At 35.6% G+C, this 26,248-nt stretch overlaps 2 protein-coding genes across 3 annotated transcripts in view; both read right to left on the minus strand.

Moving 5' to 3' along the window:
- IPO11 (importin 11) overlaps window positions 1-26,248 on the minus strand; it is a 193,482-nt gene that overhangs the window by 39,257 nt on the left and 127,977 nt on the right. The gene's annotated exons all lie outside the window — the stretch shown is intronic.
- On the minus strand, window positions 8,679-11,787 carry LRRC70 (leucine rich repeat containing 70). Of its 2 annotated transcripts, none has more exons than XM_077751421.1 (2): window positions 11,606-11,787; window positions 8,679-11,108 (listed from the first exon to the last, which is right to left on the minus strand). In XM_077751421.1, exon 2 carries the CDS (start codon window positions 11,095-11,097, stop codon window positions 9,202-9,204), a length of 1,896 nt encoding a protein of 631 aa, XP_077607547.1. In that variant the 5' UTR covers window positions 11,098-11,108; window positions 11,606-11,787; the 3' UTR covers window positions 8,679-9,201. The 2 variants fall into 2 exon arrangements, 1 of the variants encoding a protein (XP_077607547.1); XR_013331948.1 differs by having other exon boundaries at window positions 9,967-10,055.

Below are 26,248 nucleotides of genomic sequence, written 5' to 3' on the forward strand. Positions count from 1 at the left end.
TTCAAAGTATTCAAGTTAAAAGAGACACACACACACAGACACACACACACACACAGACACACACACACACACAGCATCGCAATTACCACTCATTGAGGCAGTTTGAGAAAATTACCACCAAATATCAGGGATAACAGGGCCAAAAGAGGCTTGTACTTACTGGCATGCAGAACACATATTTATTTCAAGAAAATAAGCATGAAGAAGTTACAATTTTTTTCTCCTTTTGTAAGCTATTATAAAAACATGACCTCCAAATGTGTAAACGGAACATGTTAAAATGAAGCCTTCTTAAAACATATTTCTTGGGGGATTTGGGTGGTTCAGTTGGTGAAGCATCCAACTTCAGCTCGGGTCATGATCTTGCGGTGTGTGGGCGGTTTGTGGGTTCGAGCTCTGAGTCAGGCTCTGGGCGGTCAGCACAGATTCTGCTTCACATTCTGTTTCTCCCTCTCTCTGCCCCTCCACTGCTCATGCTTGCTCGCTTGCTCTCTCTCTCTCAAAAATGACATTAAAAAAATTAAAATAAGATTTCTTTTACCTACAGTATTTTTATTTACTTTGAATACTCATCAAATAGTCACTTCACTTTTTACTCACACATACTTTCTCAGCCCTTGTCATTTACAAATTAAGAATCAATCTTGTTTTTCCATACTAGAAAATCTTTCTGAATTGAATACTTTATAATGCGATTAGACATTTGGGGCACCTAGGTGGCTTAGTCGGTTAAGTGTCTGGCTTTGACTCAGGTCATGATCTCACAGTTCTTGACTTCGAGCCCCACGTCGGGCTCTGTGCTAACAGTTCAAAGCCTGCAGACTGCTTCGGACTCTGTGCCTCCCACTCTCTCTCTCAAGAATAAACATTAGGAAAAAAAATTTTTTTAAATGTGATTAGACATTTAAAATGGAAACAAATCAAATGAGAGCTATAAACCAGGAATGAAAGAAAAATTGGTTTGAAGGAGGAAAAGAAAGGAGAAAAAGGCATTGTACTTACTTATATCTATAACCTCTCTAACACAAGCCAACAATTAGGGTTTTTTGTCCCCCAAAGAAAAAGTCCATTTTCTTCTTTCCTATGAGCTACACACTGAGTTATATTTAGCACTTTGTAAGTATTTTTCTCAGTGTGTCATTGTCTAATGTCTTCTTTGTGCCTATCATTCAAATGTAGTGACAAACCTGGCATATAATATGGAAGAAGTCAAGGTAGCCAGAGTGAACCATATAAGTTTATTTTTAAAATTTACTTATTTTTGAGACAGAGGGAAAGAGAGTGAATGGGGGAGGCACAGAGATAGACAGACAGAGGATCTGCTGTGAGCACAGAGCCTGAGGCGGGGCTCTAAGTCATGAACCATGAGGTTGTGACCTGAGCCAAAATCAAAAGTCTGAAAGTGAGCCACTCAGGTGCCTCACCATGTAATTTTAGATCTCACCCTGTTCTTTACCTTGCAAACCTGTGTTTACCAAAAAGTGTGACATTCCAAATGTCACATTAACTGCAACGATGTAGATTCTTGCAAAGGATAGCTAAACTCCATGCTATTCTATATACAGCTTACGCAGCACAGCAAAACAGCAGAAAAAGCACTTAAGACATTTAAAAAAATTAAAAACTGACTCCAGCCAAAACTTGACATGTTACTATTATCGCTAGGGCAGATTTCAAAAGACTGGCTCAGTGAGTATTAATAAATTAAAGGTAGGCTTATACCAAGATACCATTTTCAAAAAATAAATAAATAAATAAAAGGACTAGTGTAAGTGTCCTATTACCCTAGCCAACTCTTCCTGGTGAATAGGTCACCACGGTTAAGTTCATTAATTTTAGTCAGCATTTTATGAGTTCCTAAAAGGTGTTAGATATCATAATAAGCTCTGAAGATGAAAAAAAGTGGCCACCTCCAAGAATATGCAACGTGAAACAAACAGCCTCCTCAAAAACTGGAATTGGGAAAATCGGACAACTACATGCAAAAGAATAAAATCAGGCCACTCTCTCACACCATGCACAAAGATAAACTCAAAATAGATTAAGGACCTAAAATCATAAAAATCTGAGAAGAGAGCACAGGCAGTAATATCCCTGACCTCAACCATAGCAACATTTTTCTAGATAGGTCTCCTGAGACAAGGGAAGTAAAAGCAGAAAGAAACTAGTGGGATTATATCAAAATAAAAAGTTTCTACACCATGAAAGAAATAATCAACAAAACTAAAAGGCAACTTACTCAATGGGAGAAGATATTTGCAAATAACATATCCAATAGTTAGTATAAAAAATATTTGAAGAACTTCTATAACTCAACACCCAAAAAACAATGCAATTAAAAACGGGCAGAAGACATGAACAGACATTTCTCCAAAGACATACAGATGGCTAACGGATAACATGAAATGATGCCCAACATCAGCAATCATCAAGGAAATACAAATCACAACCATAATGATATCATGTCATGCCTGTCAGAATGGCTATAAAAAAACACATGAAACAACAAGTATTAGTGAGAATGTGGAGAAAAAGGAACTCTTGTGCGCTGTTCACAGGAATGCAAACTGGTAGAGCCATGCGGCAAACAGTCTAGACCTACCTCAAAAAATTAAAAATAGAATTACCATGTGACTCAGTAATTCCACCATGGTCTATTTACCCAAAGAATGTGAAACACTAATTCAAAATGACATGCACTCAAATGTCAATGGTAGCAGTATTTACAATGGCCAAATTATGGAGGCAGCCCAAGAGTCCATCCATAGATGAATGGATAAAGATGTGGCATTTATACACAAATGACTATTACTGAGGAATGAAATTTTGCCACTTACAACAACATAGATGGATCTACAGAATATAATGCAGTGAAATCAGAGAAAGACAAATACCAGATGATTTTACTTACATGAAATTTAAGAAACAAAACAGAACAAAGGAAAAAATAAAAGAAACCAAATGCCAGATTCTTAATTAGAGAACAAACTGGTGGTTACCAGAGGGGAGGTAGGTGGGTGGATGGGTGATATACATGAAGGGGATTAGAGTACATTATCACGATGAGCACGGAGTAATGTATACAATTGTTGAATATTATACTCTACACTGGAGACTATATGACAATGTATGTTATTACTGGAATTAAGCTTAAAAAAAAAAAGGCTTTTGATCTTGGGGGGAGGGAGGAGAAGATGGCCACTTGAAGAAACTTAAAAACTAACGGAACCTTTTATCTTTAAAGGAAGCAGATAACTTTGAATGCACAGAGAGCAATGCATGTGTTGCACATCTGAATGTTATCTGTTCTCTAATTCAGAGGAAAGACTAAGAAAAGCTGTGCTGTAAGTGCAAGAGTTCACTATGTACTAAAAGTTTGCAGGGAGGACAAAGAAATGAAGTAACAAATGAGATTTTTTTTTTAATGTTTATTTATTTAGAGAGAAAGTGCACGTGTATGCAGGAGAGGAGCAGAGGGAGAGGAGGAAGGAGTGAGAGAGAATCCCAAGTAGGCTCCCCTCTATCAGCTTGGAGCCCAATGTGGGGCTCGAACTCATGAACCGTGAAATCATAACCTGAGCTGAAATCAAGACGTTTAACTGACTGACCACTCAGGTGTACCTCCCTTATTTTTTTTCTAAATGAAATTATGATATCCTCAGTGTCTTTCTTCATTTATAGGTATTTCTGATTTATTAAGTGGCATTAAGAGCATCCTGTAACCAGGACCGTGCTAAAGAAGCAGGGACAAATTATCACTCTCCCCCAAAGTCCTGATCACTCCCATCATTTAAGATCTTAGCATTTTTAAGTTAACTAATTTTGCACTGATACCATTAGAATAGTTGTGCTTCCTAAGTAAAAAATCCCAATTCTGATACGAAGTTTTATTCATTTAACATTAAATAGGATCCAACTGATCCTGTTCATTTCTTTATTACTGAGAACTTCAAGGAGGCAAATGGGTGCTTTCTATTCCAGTGTCTTAAATTTCATTCCTTCTCAACCTAAGAACTTTCAAGTGTGATCAAGAACTTCAAAAAGTTCTAATAAACCCACCTTTCCCAAGTTATATTGTATGACTTCCATGGCTTTTAGGTAGTTAAGTCCTAGTCTTCCACATATAAAAGCTGCTCACAGATCTGCTTGCTCCCTTCCTGCTCCTCACAATGCTCTTCCTCCTCTTTCTATTCACCTTAATTTACACTTCCTTCAGGGGGTCTTCCCTGGCCACTGTAACTAACTGTAAGTAAGCACTCTGTCCTTGGAATTTCCAGTAGCATAAAATGTCTGCACTTCTCATTTAGCACCCAACTCCTGTGCCATCTATCACTTTCTCCTAAGGTCCTTTAAATTTTCATGCCTAAGATTTTAAGTTAACTTTAAGCAGAGCCATGTGTTATATTTTTCTACGTCCCATAGGACATTATGCATAATCTGAACATTCAATAAATAATCCTGGGAATTAACGATCCCCAAAGCTCAAGAACTGCCCTCCCTCATTTTCTTTTTGCAATATTACTTTTACTTATCTTTTTTTGGAAATTGCAAGTATGGATAGCTGATTATAGATAACACATTACAATTAATTACACTAAACGTGAAGAAGAAAAGAGAACAGAGGTGGCTATGTTGAATCTATTTCTAAAACATTCATTTAGGAAAATGCAAAGAAAGGTTAACATTAAGGATGAAGGAGGAGAATGAAAGTAAAATCAAAGGGGATAAAACATTAGTCACCTGAAAGTTTTTTTCCTTTTTATTTGCCATACTTTTCCTTTTCTTGTTTCACATACTTGGTAGATACATTAATTTATTCACATAGACACAAGTTACAAATATACTACAGAAAACAAGTTTTTTAAACATCCACTTGTTTTGTTAAGTGTGTTATAAATGATGTTACACATATGTAAACATTTAACAGGTGAGGGCATGAAAAATAGTACTAAATGTTATTTGACCATTTAAAACAATTCCATATAGTTTTCAGTACATCGTCTTGAAAACTATACTTCTTAATCTTGTCTTCGTGTTTTCTAAAGGTATGTATGGCATTTTAAGGCATTTTCTGGGTGTATGAAAGTGTCTATAGAATATGTGAATTGCAGGAACCTCATGCAGACTGATTTTTTTTTGCTTTTGAAAACTAAGTACTGAAGAAAAAAAAATCAGTCCATCTTTTCTGTGTTTAGTATGCTGGTTTATGATAATTTCTATGCTTTAGTGGCATTAAGAACCCAACCACAGGGGTTCAAAAAACAGTCTTTGAAAAATTAAAGTTTTAATCCCTGAAGGCACAAATGAAATTTAAATATTCATTTGGTTACCCTAAATAAATATTGGACTGAATGAACAGGACTCTAGTTTCTTTCTAACTAGCCAATTTTCATTACTTTTTTGTATTGAGTATTTCATAGTTCTATATTTCAGAGAAATGATCTATTCATCATGGACCACGTGCTTCAAACTCTGTTAAGTGATGGACTGATATGTTTATATCATATCTTCATCCCCTTGGATCTTGGGAGAAAACAGGCATGCAGAAATACAAAATTATCAGTTACTTTTCCTGAACAGTTCTACAATCAAAATTTGATGATTTAACAGTTTTTCATAGTAGGAGGCCCAAGGAAAAAATAAATCAGAACCTCAGTCATTCTAGCATTTTTCTCTGATCTAACCAGACCACAATTATTATATATCACACACAAATAATTAACATTTGAAGACACTCTTGCATTCTTATACCTCAAATACAGGGGGTCAATGAAGTTAGTGTAATTTAAGAAAATAATAAACTTTAAGCACTGAAAGCGACAACTAAATAAAATACCCTCTTTACTTTTCTGCTAATAGTTTAGTAGGATTAAGTGAAGAACAGCAGTTTACTGAAAGAAAAAGGCAAAATAAGAAAGCCCTGACTAATCAGTTTTATTTCAGAATTTCTACCACACTAGAGAATATGAAACTGGTGACTTTTACACTAACATTAGTTCTTTTTTCTCTCTACATATTTTCCAGGACCTAGCTGCAAATCCTCTTGTCACTTAAATGGAAACATACACCCTTTCTACACAGCAATTCTCTACATGATCATGGAAAACAAGTGTTAATAAATCTAGTTCCCTTGACAAATACTGGCAAGGAAACAGGATAAAAAATTCTTAGTGGAAATTCACTAACTTATTTTAAAACGAAAGTTGGCTTTTTACATCCAACAATAATCTTTACAAAAGCTTTTTATATTATAAACTATTCCTGAATTAATCTTTTGAGTGCACATATACAAGCAAAACAAAAAGCCCATTATCTTTAAGACAGTAAGAAATAACTATAATGATCTACATATGATGACATGAGGAGAAACTGCCACCTTCTGTGATTTCCAAGAGAAAGATGATGCTTTAAGAAACAATATCCAATGACAACACTATTTCCATAAAAAGATGATGAATGATGGTACAGAATTGTGTGGGAAAGACATCAGGCGGAAAAACCCCAGCAATGCTTCTTTTGGATGCTTATATGAGTCACTTGACAGAGCAGTTCTGGATTTTAAAAAAGGGATATAAAAGAATTTAATATAGTTTCAGAATTATATGGTTGGGGATATGACCTCCCACTGTAAATGAGAGACACTGTTGGTAAGAAAACTATACAAGATAATCATGAATGTGTATATATATACATACATACACACATATATATGTATATGCATATATGTATATATGTATGTATGTATATATGTATACACACACACACACACCTTCTGGACATAGGAAAAAAGTCAACTGGGCTGTCATTAAAGTTATAAGAAAAGATATCTGTGGCTTGGAGTTAAATTCCCAGAGAAGTGCTATATGCCACACAGCTCAGACCAAAATGAAGATAATGTGCAACAGAAAACTGTTACATGATCAAAAGAGGGCTTTGGTAACAAAACGCAAGTAAAAGTGTGGGATCCTTCTAACAAGGAACAAGAAGTCCAATAGGACATGGGTAAGTGCCTATGGGACCAATTTGGTAGGAAGGCCTAACAATAAAGCTGTTTTTCAGAACCTTGTAAAAGGTTCCTCGGAGTTTTTTCTCCCATTTTTGCCATCCTTAAAAATAAATACGGCATGTTTTACCATTATTGTTGTGATGCAGGAAAGATAACGGAGTAAAAATGCCCTAAGTAGAGGTGGGCCCTCCTCCATCTCCAAGCTCAAATACTTGGGTGTTTATGTACTGAGAAGTTCAAGAAATGTTCACATATATGTCCTGCTTCAATGTTCTACTTCTTAATATGAGTGGTGGCTACACAGGAGTGTCTACTCCTCTAGGTGCTTTACACATCAACAGAAGTCTTAAAAAATGGGTGTGGGTAGTCTAAGGGCAAATATTTATCATGTACTAACATCAGTGTAGGTGAGATATAATTAAGTTCTACTACTACTTAGGGCATCCCTAAAGTAAAATATATGCAAGACAATTGGAAAGAGAATAAAAATCTGTCCAACTTTTGCTGATTCAAGACACAGCTCTGAGGAAGAGTGGATCAACAACATAACCCTGGAACTTCATGAATGACAAAGTCAAGGACTCTACTGAGAGAAAAAAGTTGGAGAACAAAGAGGTAACCAAAGATCCTCTTTCCAACTACCACTAAATTTTGCACAATTCCTTCATTCTCTCACACTGTCCATCCTTGCCCCTTCCTACCATTTAGTCTCCAGCTATCAACACCGGCAGCCCTCACCTGCAGAAGCCCATGAGACATCTCAGTCTTACTTTACTCCAGGATTCCACTCCATCACCTATGACCTTGATTTCCTGCCTGCTCCTGTTGAAGTGTCTGGTCCATACCAATCAAGTCCTCAAGGACAAAGGACAATCTAACACCAAGTAAATCTGCTCTGATGCTAGGAGGGAATTGGGAGTAAGTCCCCAATTAAGTTCCTAGAAGTGAGATACATATTTCTGAAGACACTGAAATTTTAAATGTATTCTCAAAGTATAATGTTATAAATAAATTGTAGTTGAGTTCTATACTTCTCATTTGTTATGGAAGAGGGGAGACGGGAGATTTTTTTGGTATGCCACACAACCTTAACCAAAGTCAATTGAAAAAAATGGATCTGTATCTAAAACTATCCTTCTAAAACACAACAATTTTATTCTTGAGTGCTCTAGTCAAAACTGTAGAGACATACAGAAATCTTACGAAAAGTCCCAACTCTGGCTATACTGAATATAGTTAGTTCATGAAAAGCAGTATTCTTTCATTCTTCACCTCCTATGATATGGTGTTACCTTTACCTACTATTATTCAACTCTCTTCATTTCGATTTACCCTTCATGATCCAGTCTCATAAAGCTATCTCTCACCTTTCTCATATCTCTCACTTTTCTCATAAAGCTATCTCTCACCTCCACTTACGTTATACCCAACAATACCCTGCAAGTGCAATACTTACCATCCTGTACAGAAGCCATATGTCTCCTCTAGATTTCAAGCTCTACTTAGAAAAGAAACCATGTCTATGTCATTCACAGTTAGCACTAGGCAGCAGTATTGCATGGAATTAAAAGCATGGACTCTGGAATCAGACCTAAAAAGTGTCGCAAGCAGTGAGAATTTGGGACCGTATCTTTTTTTCATTTTTAAAAAATCTTTATTTATTTTTGACAGAGAGACAGAGAGAGACAGAGAGACAGACAGGGGCCAATGAGGGGGTGGGGAGACAAAGAATCCAAAGGAGGCTCCATATTCCAAGCTGTCAGCACAGAGCCTGACATGGGACTCAAACTCACAAACCTGAGATCATGACCTGAGCTGAAGTTAGACGCTTAACCAAAGGAGACACCCAGGCTCCCCAATTTGGGACCATTTCTTAAACTTACTCTCCCTAGGTTTCCTTACCTACAAAATGTATGTAACTGCTTTACTAGGATTAAAAGTGATATATGAAGTATTTATTAGCAGAGTGCTTGGTACACAGAAATATTAGCTATTATTATTTCATATAACATCTATCAAAGAAGATGTATGCTGAATTAATACAGTATTCACAAGTTATTAATAACATGTATTTATTAAGGCTAAGCTCATATAACTCATTATATTTCCAAGTAAAGTTTATATTCTATAAGGAGGCTTCAGTTTAATTCCTGTCCATGGAGCTGAAGTTTTCTTACAGCTAATATTAAGCTGAATTATAGAGCAGAATGTTCAAAGAGAATCACCTGTGCCTCACTTTCAGGAACAATTTGTTTGTTAAGTCGAATCTGCTCCAAACCAGGGTGCTCTAAAGAATTTGGGGAAGTGTTACAAATCGAGGCAGTTACATTATACCTTGCTGACTGATAAAAGCTGTAGTATTCAAGTCTATTTTCCCCTGAGTTTTCTGGTGCCTTTAGTTTTTGTTTAAACTGAACAACTTTGTAGATCAAAAAAATTATTAAAACACAAGCTAAGATGAAAAAAGCCAGCAAAATGTCAAAAGCCTCATTCAACTTTTCAACTTCTTTTGCACAAATAAGAGATGTTCTCTCTGACACAGAAGCAGCATCAATCGGTAGAGCACTGTTTTTTTCCAAGTTCAAGTTAACGGAAGATGTAAGCTGTATTTGCACAGGAAGCACTGCAGTAGCCTCTAACGGATTACCAAAGGTATTCTCTTGAAAGAATCTACTGGCGGGTGAAGTACGACTTCGTTCCCAGAGAGTAACACTCTCAGTATTTTCCAAATGTTTCCCATTTGTGGTTATTTTATGCCAGGCCATCATTAACGCAGTAGTCTTGTGATGAATATGAAGAGATTTTATAGCCCAAGCTCTGGATACATTTGTCGAAGATGTAACACAATTTGTAAAGTCAGTCCATTTAAGGTAATGCAACGCTCTGCCCCGCATGGATGGGGGATTCTGACAAGAGATGTTTAGCGTAACGGCTGAAGATGCTAGCCAGTCCCGAAGGCCCAAGAGTCTGCAGTTACATTCCCAAGGATTAGAATTTGCCTGCAGATGAGTCAGTGAAGCCAATGGCTTAAGGACCTTTGGATGTAAGTCTGTAAGATTATTAAATGACAGATTAAGGATCTTCAAAGACGCTCCCATGTTTTCAAACGTATCATTGTCAATGCTGATTATTCTGTTTCTATCTAACTTCAGGTAAATTAAATTCTGTAATAAGCTAAATGTGTCAGAATGTAAATTTTCTAAATTATTATGACTTAAAATCAAATATTTAAGATTACTAATTCCACTGAACCCATCCCTAGTAACATTTTTAATTCTTGAATTTTTCAGAAGGAGATACTCCAAGTTGACAAGTCCTTTAAATGCAAAGGGCTGTATGGCTTCAATGTGGTTATGAGACAAAGAAAGTCTTTTAAGGCTTTTAAGTACTTCAAAAGCATTTGATGGTACTCTTGTTAAATTATTACCTCCTAGAAACAAGCAATCCAGATTTCCAAGATGTTGAAAGCCTAAGTCTGATATCCTCAAAATTTTATTATTTGATAAATCAAGTATCCGAAGAGCAAACATACCAACAAAGGTACCACTCCCCAGGATAGTGATGCGATTCCTTTGTAGATTTAAGTACTGAACTGAAACTAAATCATTAAATACTCCTCTTGGAACAAAAGCTATTTGATTAGACTGTAAATATAAATTACGAAGACTGGAAAGTCCCTCAAAAATTCCAGGATCCAAGCGTCTCATAAAATTATTATTTAGATATAGAAAATACAGATGCCTCAAATTAACAAAGGCTTTTGGATATACATACACAATGCTAGAATTATCCAAATACAATGCTACAAGAGAATGAAGTCCTGTTAAATCATTCTCATTCACATGAGATATATTGTTTCCATTAAGATACAGAAAAACTGTACTTTCAGGAAAATTCTTAGGAATACTTGAAAGGCCTAAGTTACGGCAGTTAATTTGTCTCCCAGTGCAGAGCTGGCAAACGGACGAACATCCAAGAATCTCTTTATGGGAAAATAATACAAGATAACAGGTAACAAGCAGAAAAAGTCGTAGGCAAGGCAGAGAAAAATGTAATCCACACATAGCCCTGTTCTTGGTTTTTCTGTTCATATCAGAATTGGCTATAAAAAAAGAAGGTAAAACTTTAAATCATCAAAAAGTTCTCCAAATCAAAGTTTTACAACACTAAAAGTCTGTATTCTCTTTTATTTTTATTAACGTCAGCCAATAATACTTGGTATCATAAATCCTACTATGGTGATGGCATAAAATAATGAGTTTGGAGTGGGTTCTAGAATTAATACCTTCAGGCCATTAACCCACTGCTTGATAAAATGATAATTCGAATTCAATGAATTGCAAAATAAAATGTTTGCTAAGCCAATTTAAAATATTCTAATTAACAATAACAAAAGTGACAAATGATGATGTAGGGATAATGGTCTTGGATGGAATATGTCCCTTTTCAAATTAAGACCTACTATCAAGTAACATAATTTATGAAAATACAAATTCATTACAAAAGGACAATTAAACTCAAAAATAAACTACAGCTTTTCACAAAATCAAATTACTTTTCATTTCAGCTAAAAGTTCATATTTAAATAAATAATCTTACCAAGACAGGAAATTCATATTATTGACACCCGGCTGATTCAAGTAAAGGTTTGCTTTCTAAATCTGAAGAGCGACATTTCTAAGCTCCGTTTCTTTCTGTGGCACAGCTGACCTTCCCACTTCCACCTTTTTTTTTTGTCTTTTTAAGTCATAGTTTGCTCAGGAAACACCACTCTTCACATGGGTTCCTCCACAGTTAGTGAGTAAAACAGAGGTTGCCATGGATACAGGAAACTGAGAGACAGGAAGTAATTTTATCTGTGTTTCAAAAGGTATTGTTGAAAGGAAATCTCAGGAACTTATTTTTTTCAGAAAGCAGTTAATTTGAGTTTTCCTAATGCACATAACTAAACATCTCAGAATTTTAAAAATACCTATTTTTTTAAAAAGGAAATCTGAAAACTGTAAATATTCAGAATGAACAAACTATAGGCATCTGCAACAGACAACTACGAATAGAAAAAGTGAAATAAGATGTAAAGAGACTAAAATAACTTTGGGGGAATTTAGCATAAAATATTTACATTGTTTTTAATACATACTACAGACTTCAACTTTGTTTCATTCCTTAAAAAAACAGGTAGCAAAAACAATAAGCAATTTAGAATGGTGAACACAAATATTCTTACACTACCCTCTGTGCTCTTCTTTTTTAACTTTTCAAAGAGATTTTTGGGTATAAAAAATATTTAATACCACCAACAAGCATCTTAATCTATTAAGGTATATCCTTGCATCGAAAAATGACATAAAGTTGTGTACCAAATTACCGGCAAAGATTATTTTTGCCAAGAAAAGCTGGGTAAACTGAAAGGGGCCTTTTAATGACTTTTCAACTACATATATAAATCTGAAATAGTGTGAATCTTTTACAGTAAAAATCTATGTATATTGTAATATTTTAAGGTAATAACTTTAAGAGTTAACTATAAGGGCGTCAGTTCAGTGTACAACTTGAGTTCAGTCCACAGTTTGTGAGTTCGAGCCCCATGTCCAGCTCTGTGCTAACAGCGTAGAGCCTGTAGCCTGCTTCAGATTCTGTGTCTCCTTCTCTCTCTGCCCCTCCCTAACTTGCACTCTTTCACCCTCTCTCTCAAAAATAAACAAACGTTAAAAAATTTTCTAAATATAAAGAACTATAAATTGTTTATATTATATATTGTTTAGTCATTAATTTTCCAAAAAGCTCATTGCTTAGGCTTTCTAATTCTGACTTTCATTAATATTACTAATGCCCTGACAATACACTTGTATGTATGTACGTTATGTATGTGCGTGTGTGTGTATACACGTAGTTGTAAACTATAACTCCCTTTTGATATTAGATCATCTTTCACATCAAAACAATTACTTCATAAAATAATATGAATTATTTCCATGTGAAATATTTGGTGTAATTCCCAGCACTTTCTGTGACAATAAAAATCAGAGGTATATACTATAATAGGGAAAGATAGGATAAAATAGGCAGAGAGGGAAAGGTTAGGACCTGATGTTCCTGGGTGGGGAAAAACACTTATTTTCAAACAATGCTGGGAGCGGTTTACTACAGCATAAGGTCCCTCTTCACAATGTCGAGGACACTACCTAGTCCCCTCAGGTTTCCCTCAGGAATTGGACAATAAAAATATCTAGCAAAACCATAAAACTTATGTTATACGTGGGTCAATATGACCAACTGGACTCCTCACACAATGGAATCGAGCCATTCAGGAATGGACAACCCAGCACCTAGTTATCCAGCCAGAGAGGGGAGAACCTGAGAAGGAACCAGGGGGAAGAATACGGGGGGCCTACGAGAACCTTATAAAGCAAGGACCTTTGCCTATAGTTGTGGGCATTCACCTTTGAAAGCCCACTGTCTGTAGAGAGAGCTTTCCCATTCTTCTTCCTTTCTGAGCTTATGCTCTAATTAACTTTTGCCTGCTGCTCATTTTGTGTCCACCTCTTGATACTTTGAAGCTGTGAGACAAGGAAGCTCCCCCTGCCCCGCCCTCGGGATTGAGATTAAAAAAAAAAAATCCTCCCAACAATACTGAATAACAGATTTTTATCAAAATGATTTACAATTCTCACAGCTATCTTTTGTGGCTGGCTATTGTTATTGCTATTGCATGGACAAAGAAATTAGAAAACCACCAACAAAAATTCCAAATGACAGAGAAATGACATGAATTAGAGATAAAGATGGAACGAGAGCTAGATTTCTCAAGTCTGTTTTGTGAAACATAAAGTATAATGAGGTGCATCTCATGGATTTTTCAATTGTGTCATACATCTTAAAGAGTAAGGATGAGATTCAGGATACCCTATCCCAAAATACAGCACCTTGACATACTGAATACTCTAAATTGAAAGAGTATGAGAAAAAGGCAGAAGCAAGATGGACGGTCCCTCACCTTCCCTACACCCAGCCACACCCCATACCATCTGTCCTTCACCCTTGGATGAAGTCATGAAAACTTCATGTGAGATGTGCCCTCCACTATGGGGAGAGAAAAGGAGTATCCTTATCTCAAAGGGCAAATAGACTCAGAAGAATCCAAACAAACAGGCTTGCAAAGTTTTCCCAGTTTGCTACAGTTACTTCATACCCTGTGACCTACCATTATCTTTACACAACTTTCCACTCTGCATCAAGTCTAGCATAAAAACACATAGGTTTAACAAATCCCTTAGGATCTTTATTTCCTTTTGAAGGCTTCCATGACATGTAAAACTTAAATTTGTATGCTTTTCTCCTGTTAACCTCGTCTCTGTCAGTTTAATTTTCAGATGCAGCTAGAAGTCTGAGAAAGTGAAGGAAAACTTTTTCCTCCCCTACAGTTCAGAAGAAGTCAGAGAAATGGTCCATCGACATCAAAATAAAATTTACAAGAAAAACTACCAGGCTAGATAAGACCAGAACATTAATTTCTGTCCTCCATTCCCGAAATATCAAAAGGAGACAAAAATATTTATTCTTATTAGGCCTTAGAAATAAAATGTAAATTAACACTAAATAAAAGTGACAGAATAAAATACATTTTGTATTTCTCACATTGTAAAAACTGAAGTAAACTAAAGTGACTACAACAAACAATAAATATAAACAACACATTTTAGGTCTCAGGGTGACATCCATAAAAAATCTAATATCCAAAAAAACAAAGCTTAGCCTTTCTGTTCATAGAGGCTGCTGCTGTTAGAAACAAGTGATCACAACTAGACAAGAACGGCGAAATCGAAACCTCACAAAAAGGTTAGATATTAACAGAATTTAGAGACCTCCTCATCTTACTTGGTATTGAGCACAGCACTAATTACTGGCAAAACTGGCCAGGAGAGTTTTAGATTAGAACTCAAGCCTCCCAGCTTCCCCACTACACTTACTGGAAGGTATATTTCCTGTGCTTTAATTACTATCCTATTTCACAGCCAATTCATATTGTTAAGATAATTTAAAATCTTCTCATTAGCTGTCAATCCTCTCATATGTTTGGTGAAATCTTCATATCATCACTAAGGGATAATAATCCTCCCCAGCTTCAACTGTGACATTTTGATTTTTCTCTAGAATAATCAAAATGGTTCCTCATATTCTTTTTCTGATTCCTACTGATTTTCATTAGAACTACTGCTGAACAGGATCCTCAGACTCCTACAAGGGCTTCCTCCTCCCCCCCTCCCGCCCCCNCTCACTGAATTAATTTTCCTCTCACACTTCTGGTAGAACCTTCATTAACACTGCCCCCAAATAATCTCCTACTTCAGGTATCTGTACAAATGTATTTTCTTTTCCATTTAGAAATTACAAGTCCAAGAATGCATAAATATAAGAACAATTATTCTATTACCATCTTTTCAACATATATCACCTATATTATGAAGTTATGGATCTTCTAGATCTTAGGTATCTCACAAGTTCTAATCTTATAGATTGTATAGATCTTAGAGATCTTAAAAGTTACTGCTTTGGTGGTAGATTAAATGATAACACTAAAAGGTAATGTTGTGAAAGACAATTTCAAGTTTCTGACATTGAGTAACTGCGTGTTCAGAAGTATCCAATACTGAGAAGAGTACAGTATATTGTTTATATTATCTCCATTCAAATATATCCAATTCAGTAACATTACTGAGAGTCCACTATGTGTCATGCATTGTGCTAGATTCTAAGGACACTAAAGATAAACAAAATCTGGTCCCTGACCTGAAGGAGCTCAAGATGTCCTATAAGACAATGAATGTTCAGCTGACATACTCATTATAATTATATCTTGATCATGCAAGGTATTCTGTAAGCAACTGTTAAGCAGAGAAAAACAACAACAACAACAACAACAACAAATATGTACAACATTATCATTACCACAGCCAGAACTGATTTACTGAGTATATACCACTTCCTAGGCATTGCTGTAAGTATTTTACATGTATTAGGTCACTTAATACACAAAACAATCCAACAGTTTACATCTATTTACAGATGAGGACAGAAATACGTTAAATACCTTGTTCAAGGTCACGCAGTGAATTCAAGAGCCAGGATTCACATCTACCTAGGGTGGTCCCAGAGCCTGGACCTTAAGCCTTTCACTCTATGTCCTCAACAGATGGGCCTAACCTCCAAAGAATCCAGGATGTGAGATACATAAAAAAGTAAGCATAGAAGCAGAGCAAGCAATACATGACAATGAATGTATGATTGAGTAAAAAAATTTCAAGAAGGCAGAAGCCACCTGTAGGCAGAGAAATCGTAAGGAGTTTCACAAATGAAAAAAACGGAATACAAAAGATGTCAAAGGATGGCAAAGATTTCAACAAAACTGGGGCCCTTTTACCACCTATAATTCTACCCTCTTTCTCCAGTTTCCCTTCCACCTATAGCCTCTCCTCTAAACTTTTTTCCATAATCTGTAATAAATATGGGGATCTAAGGGCTCCATCACCGATGATTGCTAACTTTATAAAGCAGCACATGATGCTGTCTGGCTGCACATTCAATGATTATTGTACATGTCTGGCAAATACAAACAGAGGGTCAACTCTATATAACCAGTGTGTAAAGATGGGTCAATGAAAGCTTCTTCCAGGGCTGTAAACCTGACAATTTCTGAAAGGTGAAATGGAGGCAACAGCAATCATCAGTGAACAAGAAAAGTGAACAGGGTGAGTGTTGACAGGCATCACATTTAAACAACCTTAATGGGAGAAGGCCTCAGAGTAAATGATGGACAGCTTCAGGAAAGCCTGAATTGATACCTTCACCTTCACACACTTGGTCAAAATGACTCATAGTAATAAAATTAGTCTTAGGAGTATTAATAGACAGATAATATTACAGCAATGATTGAAAGACTAGTATTTAACCGTGTACCATTTAACACTCATATAAATTCAACATTTTAATGGGCATACGATGTCCAATTTAGCTTCTAAATAACCCAGAGTTGCTGGTTATTAGTACCACTGCTTCACACAGGAAACATGAAAAAAAAAAAAAATTAAGAACCAGAAAGGGAAAACGGGGAGGGGGCGCCTGGGTGGCTCAGTCGGTTAAGCGCCTGACTTCAGCTCAGGTCACGATCTNTCAACAATTTTTCTCTCCATCACACCATGTCTTTTTCACTCTGAAATTGCTGTACGGAGTGAAAGCAGAAGTTCCAGGAAAAGAATCTCCCAGAGTGTGATGCTCCTCAAGTGATGGAGGTATACTGGCTGCACAAGAAACACCAGGGAAGTTTACAGGACTCGTGATTGTACTCCTTTTATCCCCTTGTTGGAGGTAGCTACTCTGGCACTATTATTTTTCTATAATAAAATAATATATATTTTATGGCTTCAGCCACTTTGAGGGCCTGCACCCAATACCTCATTCTCATTCACAAATTTCTCTTAATCTCATTCTAAAACAGTTTGAGATCCTGCACCTCTGTAGCATTCTTATTTCATCCTTAGTTTGGTCTCTTGGTCTCTTATGTTTAAAGTAAATTTACTGCTATACAATGGCTGCTGATTACTTAGGAGTACTGAGTGTGAGATGAATGCCACCTTATGAAAACAGTTTGTCAGAAACCTTTAATTTGTAGACAAGGCACTGGTCCTAAATATGGAAGACATGGAGAGGGTAGTCCCACATTTACAAGCATTCAGGAACTTTCTTTACTAGTTAGGACAGGAGACAGAAGACCCACACAGTTATCTAAGGTGCAAGGGTGCAGTGAACAGTATGCCCTACAGGTGCACTGGGATGTATTATCACTGCACCATCAGGGTGCTCTAGCTTAGAATCAGAATCTTAAAAATACTGAATGCCTGTTGTATCAGCACCACAGGCTTTGTATCAGAAAAGGAAGGTGGAGCATTTTAAATCTGCTACCTTTTATGAGTAAAGTGGATTTTTACTGGAAAATGTAATTTTATTTACTACTACTACTTTACTACTTTATGAGTAAAGTGGATTTTTACTGGATTTTACTGGAAACGAAAACCAAAATGGACTATTTCCATTCAAATTCTAAGGTAAGGGGACAAAAACACTTGAAAATACTTTAAAAGCAGTGGAACTTTTGGGGTAAGAAGGCGGGACAAACGGATTTCAAAGCACTGACAGAAAAACAAACTGATGTTCAGCTTTAAAAAAGAAGTTTTAAAAAGGATTATAACCCTTCAACAACAACAAAAAAAATCAGCAAGCCCAGAAACAAGTCATTTACCTTTTTCTCAAAATTGCTTTGTATACAGATAAAGGCAGTAAATCCACAATTACGGCATCAATTGTCCATCTTCCTAAACCACTCTGTCTACATCCTCCAGCTTCTGCTAGATTACAGCTAGCAAAATTCAGTTTATGAATATTAATCAGCTCAAAAGTAAGTATCTTATTCAATTTATGTCTGCAAAGAAAACTGGCCCATAAATTAACATCAAGAACCCAAAAATACATACGCACAGCCTAATCAAATAATAAAATCATTAAAAGCTGGATCAAAAAGGGGTTTTCCCCAGATGAAGTGATCAGAACCAGTAATTACTACAAACTATATTGGATTGTATACAAAGGAAAACATTCATAATCCAAAGATTATTTGTTGAAAAGCGAAGGGTATCTACACCATTTGTAAACCATACAGTCAAAGGGAAGATGGGGAGCAGAACCTCAGCAGCCAAGGTCCTGAAATACTCCAGTATTCTTACACATTTCATTTTTCTTATCTAACAATGAGAGAAGGAAACAGTCACCATTCAGTACATCCTCTAACAATTGCTCATTTTATGGTCAATTGTGACAATACAAAATTTCTAAACAACTTTCCCAGTGACACCTTACTGCCCCTTTCCACAAATTGCTATATAGTGAGATAATACAAACTATGTTAGAAATCAGTTCAAGAAAATCTTGAGGAAAAAGGTAACCACCACCAAACAAAAACCCTCGACTGTAAATTCCACAAGGGCAAGGACAGCATATGTTTTGCTCCTAACAGTAATCTCACGGTCTAGCATTGTAGAGATGTTAAGTATTTCATGGAAATGAAATATGGGGAGAGAAGGATCATTCACCCCTAAGGGGAAGGGTAATCACTAAAGGTGCATTCTGCCACTTCCACTCTGAAGTTAGTATAAGATACCTTGGCTTGATCATCTTATCTACCAACTGCACAAAAGAAGCAGAGGAAAAGTATGTTTCCCATCAGTTAGTCTTCTCAGATTGGCCTCTCCTATCTGGACTGTAGAGTTTGACACACAAACTTACACAGCTTTTCGACAGCAAAAGAGACAACGTAACTTTAATCAATAATTTGATTTCCAATAATAGCTCAACCTACTATCAGAAACCCATTTATAAAATTGGATCTATACAATGTATGGGAATCTGGTATTTTAATTACCCATCACTCAAAATGAATACACAAATACGTAAAATTACCTATCACTCCAATCCAGTCCAACAGAATTAGCAAATCTATTAGCAACTGAGATTTTGATTAATCAACTTTAGAAACAATCAATCTTGAAGACTCTCATCTTTTTGGAACTGACACAGTAATTAGTATAAACAAACATGTCCACTAATAGCTTTACATTTCAAAATTAACCATCATTACCACGAAGACAATAAAGATGCAAAAGGATTTTCAGCATTTATTTAATGTTTATTAAATGCCTTGGAATTTAATTATACTCGTTTTGTATATTCTGGGCATACTTTAATTATAGCATTACAGAACAGTACAAATTGTCTTATTCGTTATATAGTAAACTAGTTTTCAGAGAGACTGACCTCTCCCAAGGGTTATGATGAAAATTTAATCCAAATCCCACAACCTCTTTTCCAAATTTATGAAAACATATTTAAAGCTCAAATGACTAATTTAAAATTTAAATATGCATGCTTTTCAAAGTAAATACATCTAGATTCATTTTATACTTTTTTGGGGGGAAGGGTAATGAGAGGCAGGTAATAAAATTTATATATACAATTAATTTAACAGATTAAAAGTATGCCTAAAGTAGCTCCATTCAAAGAACTCCTAATTTGCAACAATACTACCAATCAGAATATCTACAAAAACTTTCCTTTTTAAGGCTACTAAACGTTAATGTGTTGTATGGTGTGCTAATAGTGCAAAACTAAAGAATGATATCTTTATACAATGACCAAAAAGTATGCTACATCTACCACCAGGACTGACAAACTGAGAAACCAAATTAGCTCGATTTTTCAGGCAAGAACATTCTTTAGAAGTTCAAAAAAATGTTATTTAGTTGGGAGAAAAAATAGCATATGATTACAGTGTAAGTGTTAAATTCATTCTTTATTTGATACACATACTATGCACTCACTAAGGTGTTAACCATGGGGCTAAGAACAAAAACTGGTTAATTCTCAGTTTATTAATCATGGCTTCTTATTTCCAGTATGCTTTTGCTTTGACAAAAGCGATCTTGGTGACCCTGGGCTACCCAATTCCTAGAGATAGTAAATGACTGCCTTCCAACATACATTTCATATGCATCTGATCCAGAGCCCATACTCCACTACTTCTTTCAGGCTCTTACACTTCGGGCCACTAGATCCCTGCTCTAATCGCCACGGCACCAGGTAGCAGACAACTGGCAGCAGTGCCTACACCCTAGAGCCTACTGAAATTATTAAACTAGCTATCTTAAACCTCCTTGCCCTTACTCCCCCATTCCTTCCCATGGAAACCGCCAGAAAGGCTCTTGCCCATATTGTCCCCTGACTCCTTCTGCCTCCAGACCAATCCTAGTATTTCCCTGTAGTGTGGCGTGCATCCTCCCTTTGGGAATTGCCAAAGACAAATTGTCTTTCAATGGCCATTTCCCCTTGATCTGATGGCCTCACTGTATATGAATAATAATAAAATCTGCACTTTACTTAAAGCACTCAGGACCTACTAATGATGCATTCATATTTAGTAATATCTCCTAGACAAATAAATGAACAAATAAGCAAAGCATGAATGCTGGCAACAAACATGCAAGCAAACACTAGATCGCAATTCCAAGACCTGAATCCTACCGAAGCATTTTCAGTATGTGACAAGTTGGGCAGCAGCAAAATGTATTTTAAAAAAATCCCCACAAGACAATGAGTAGATCATCTTTAACAGTATCATCAGACAGCAACTGGTAACTGCACAAGGCATCACAGAGAAGAAAGGTGGCCCTATTCTCAGGCCTGTCTTTCTAGGAGGTATGTTTTATAATCCATCAAGTCTGCCCTTACTACCCTTACCACCTTACTGCCTTGTGCTGGGGGACGACAGAATGAAAACTGCCAAAGAATACAAGTTTCCTTTTGGTGGTGATGAAAATGTCCTAAAATCAGCTGTGATGATGTTTGCTTGACTCTGTGAAAATGCTAAAAATGGCCAAGTTGTACCCTTTACGGGGGTGAATTGTATGGTCTATGGATTACATGTCAATAAAGCTGTTACCCCACACACACATTTCCAGGACATTATTCTTGTGAAAGACAAAAAAAAATTGAGAACTGGTTTTTACTATAGAAAAGCTACTGAAATCTTAGGCCAAAGATTTACAAACATGAGAAAAGACTATAAAATATTTAAAAATATATGACCTAGAAGTAAAAAAGGAAAACACATCCTATTTTAAGGGATGAAAATAAAATTCTATCATGTTAAATAGTCATTTAGAAATGGTCAGTTTAAGCCAAGCATAACTCAGGTAAAACAACATGTCTACAACTTAAAAACTGTAAACTGCCTTTTATTTAACTATGTTTAAACTATACCAAAATACTACTCTTTAGAACCTGTTATCTTGATTCAACTAGTCTAACTTTTTAAAGGTTTTAAAATGATTTTTCTCAGAAACTGTACTAAAATTTTCTAACATTAATAATTCATTTTCAAAAGTAGATATTATTTGTACTATTTTCGTGATAAATGTGAATTATGGAGAGGTACCAAGTATCCAACCCAAGCAGGTTTAGTAAATCTGATACTAAGAGGAGTTTGTTATAAACGCAATTTCTCCCGGAAAGCAAGCTATCATACCTAAAAACCATGTAGCTTTTCCAATCTCTTTAATTACTCAACAAGCTTATGTTAAATATTCCCCATTGGTGACTTCCTTAAATCTAAAAATAAAAGTCAAAACTCTTGCAATACCTGCTCTCAAAGAACATTTACATCTGAAATTCTTAGAATCACATTATAAATATGTCTCTTTAAAGTCACAAGATGAATTGCTAGAGAAGACAGTCAAAGTGAAGTTTGATTATTCTCATTCTCATCTCCAAGTAGTTTTGTTTAATCTATGCCTTTGGAGGAAAATTTTTTGGAAAATATTAAGAAGAGATGTATGTAAATAATGTTATGGTCATATAAAAGTGAAATGAAGAAAAGATTACTTCCTCTACATATAATTATGACCCTAAGACAGAAGGATACTCAAAACTGGAATTATTCCAGCTGAAGAAAGGAACAGGGAAATAAAAAGACTCAAGACAACTTCAATGCACAAGTTAAAAAAAAAAAAAAAAAAAAGATGGCACTATGTTAAGAAGGTAATCAAGATAACAGAACAAGAATGTACATAGAAGATATCCTTAAGTTGGGGATAATGCAGAGTACTATAACATCATCAAGCAGAAAGGGACATGCCTTAGAACATGCGTCATTCACACACATTTTAAAAATGAATTAATGAACAGGAATACAGATACTCAGTAGACCTGAAAATGTACTGAATTAAAAATGAATGCACATACACACAGAGACTAAGGCTTTTAGAACTCTTTACTGCAGTAAATGGATGAATAGATGAGACCGGGAGAGAGGAAGAAAGGGAAGAAATAAAAACAGCTGACCTTACATATGTAAACTCATTTAATTTTACAATACTCTCATTAAGAATGTATCTGCATTTTAAAAACAAGGAAACGTAGGCACAGGTAAGTCAAGTAACATGGTCATGGTCATCAGCAAGTCACTACTGGCAATTGGATATCAATGTAGTTCTGAAATCTAATTTTTACCAAATTTCTCAATCAGAACTAGATTAGGGTAAAGGAGAGTTTAATAGTTTCCCAAATGGTCATTCCTGAAAGCAGTGATTCTAAACTGGAGGTTAGAGATTCACTGGCATCTACTAGGTTGAGGCAGAGCAAAAATGAACTACTGGGACCTCATCAAGATAAAGCTTCTGCACAGTGAAGGAAACAATCAGCAAAACTATAAGGCAACCGACAGGATGGGAGAAGATAATCTGCAAAAGACCTATCAGATAAAGGGTTAGTATCCAAAATCTACAAAGAATTTCTCAAACTCAACACCAAAAAACAAATAATCCGGTGAAGCAATGGGCAGAAGACATGAATAGACACTTTTCCAAAGAAGACATCCAGAGAGCAACAGACACATGTAAAAAAAGCTCAGTATCACTCATCATCAGGGAAATACAAATCAGAACCACAATGAGATACTACCTCACACCTGTCAGAATGGCTAACGTTAACAACTCAAGCAATGACAGATATTGGCAAGGATACGAAGAAAGAGGAACTCTTTTACACTGCTGGTGGAAATGCAAACTGGTACAGCCAATCTGGAAAACAGTATGAAGATTCCTCAAAAAATTAAAAAAAGAACTACCGTACGATCCAGCAATTGCACTACTAGGTATTTATCCAAAGGATACAGGTGTCCCATTTCTTTATGGGGGACACATGCACCCCAATGTTTATAGCAGCGTTATCAACAACGGCCAAAGTCTGGAAAAAGCCTAAATGACCATTGACAGATGAAAAGAAAAGAAGATGTAGTATATAAATACATATATACAATGGAGTATTGTTTGGCAATCAAAAAAAAAAAAAGAAAAGAAAAGAAATCCTGACATTTGCAACAATATGTATGAATGAGAAGGTAGTATGCTAAGCAAAATTAGTCACAGAAAGACAAATATAAGACTCATATGTAGAATTTAAAATACAAAATAGATAAACATAAACAAAGGGAAGAAAAAATAATATAAAAACAGGGAGAGGGACAAAACACGAGAGACTCTTAGAGATCAAACCTAGGGCTGCTGGAGGGGTTGTGGGTAGGGGGATGGGCTAAATGGGTAAGGGGCATGAAGGAGGACACTTGTTGGGATGAGCGTAGGGGTGTTGTAAGTAGGGGATGAATCACTGGATTCTATTCCTGAAATCATTATTGCACTATATGCTAACTTACTTGGATGTATATTAAAAAAAGAAAATTTAAAAAATGATGGCATGAATTCATTAGTGCCCAAAACATTTTCCAATATTTCCTTTAAAGACAAAAATAAGACCTAATCCTCTTATCACAGCTATCTCCTCACAACTTCTAATTCTAATGTTTAAGAGAATTTCAAGTCTTAATAAAGTTCTGCCCCTCAATTTACACAGAATGACATGAGCCCCAGGGCTAAGTATTCTTAGGACTTACAGAAACCTTTTATTTCCTTAGAGAAGCCAAATATTTTGGTGACTTCTTTACAAAAATTATTTTGTTACTACACACATAAAATTAAACAGTAAAGCAAATAACAGTCTCATAAAAAATGTAAAACAATTATGTTTTAGACAAAAACTAGGTATCTTTCTGCATTTAACTTGTGTTATCTCTAATTTACCCTCAAGAATTTCAGTACTTTATGTTAGAGAAAATTCTAACATGTTTTATTAACCTCAACATTTTTCCCCTTCATTAATTTATTCAACAAATATTTAGAGAGTGTTGGCTACTGTCTAAGACCAGGTTCTTTAACATTTCCATTTTAAAGGCCTGAATAATCTCAAGTCACTGTTTCTCCACTAAGAAAGGAAAACAAACATAAATAAAAATACAGGTAGCTAGAATTTGGTTTTCAAAAATTAGTAAGATACCAATCAATTTCTGAGCAAGGAAATGTGTTGGTCTTGTGCACGTCCACCTGAGAAGGAGCATCACCCTGTTTTTAAGAGCAAGCCGTGACATTGAGTTGGCCCAGGTCAAAATGTACCTTATGTTATGCCACATGCCACACTCTAGGCAAGTTAGCTTACATCTTTAAGTTATTTCTTTGCTCTATAAAAAGAAAATCACCATGCCTATACCTCAAGACTATATTAAAAATTGAATGAGATATAAATGTCAAACATGCAGCAATATATAAAGACATACAGCATTACAGTATGTGCTCAATAATTATTATCTATTGCTATGGAGTTAGGACAAAACAAGTGCCTCTGAGCTTAATTCAAACTACTGTCTTAGAAATAAAAACCCCTACATTTTTAAAGAAAGATTTCTAAAGCTAAGTGGATTTATTTCCGTTATTTATAGGATTTATTTTATCCTAACTTATCACTAGGATACATGTGTTCTAAAACTTCCCTAACACATACTGATCTAGTATTATTCTGATACAAAATCAAACCTTAAGGCCTGCTTTTACACCTTTAAAATTAAAAGTACAAAAAACCAGGGGTGCCCGGGTAGTTCAGTCTGTTAAGCTTCCAACTCTTGAATTCAGCTCAGGTCATAATCTCGTGGTTTTTGAGTCTGAGCCCTGAAATCGCCTCTGCGCTGACAGTGTGGAGCCTGTTTGGGATTCTCCCCGTCCCTCTCCCTCTCTAAATAAAATTTTTTTTAAATAAATAAGTAATAAATAAATAAGCAGGTAATGCCAAACTCCACAATGACAGGAGGTAAAAATAAAAAACAAAACAAACAAAAAAGGTATTCGTGTTCAATGTCCAAATCAAAGGATTTTGCATTTGCTTTATGGAAATGAGAGTTTTAACAAAGTTTGTAAACTATAACAAAAATGACTTTAGCTATGCAAACAGAAAAAAGAAACTGCAAGGTTCTTTAGAGGTAATCCCAGTAAGTAACAACAAATTATGTAACATTCTTCTGAATTACCAAGAGGATACTTTATGAAGTGTTACTGACATAATTTTACATACTGATCTTATACAAAAAAGAAGACCTAAAATAAGTAACAAAATCTGATTATAAAAAAATGAAAATTCAGACAAAAATTAAATAAATTATGAAATGAATATGACCCAGTTGAACTGAAGTGCCCACCACTCCCATTCACATCTTTTTAGTCTAGACCAACACTTGTACCATCACGGTCCACTAACAAA

Source organism: Crocuta crocuta, unplaced genomic scaffold, assembly GCF_008692635.1.
Source record: "Crocuta crocuta isolate KB4526 unplaced genomic scaffold, BGI_CrCroc_1.0 scaffold91, whole genome shotgun sequence".
NCBI lineage: Eukaryota > Metazoa > Chordata > Mammalia > Carnivora > Hyaenidae > Crocuta > Crocuta crocuta.

Excerpts from the sequence above, each read along its gene's own strand:
- LRRC70 (XM_077751421.1), bottom strand. The coding sequence starts at position 11,097 with ATGAACAGAAAAACCAAGAACAGGGCTATGTGTGGATTACATTTTTCT.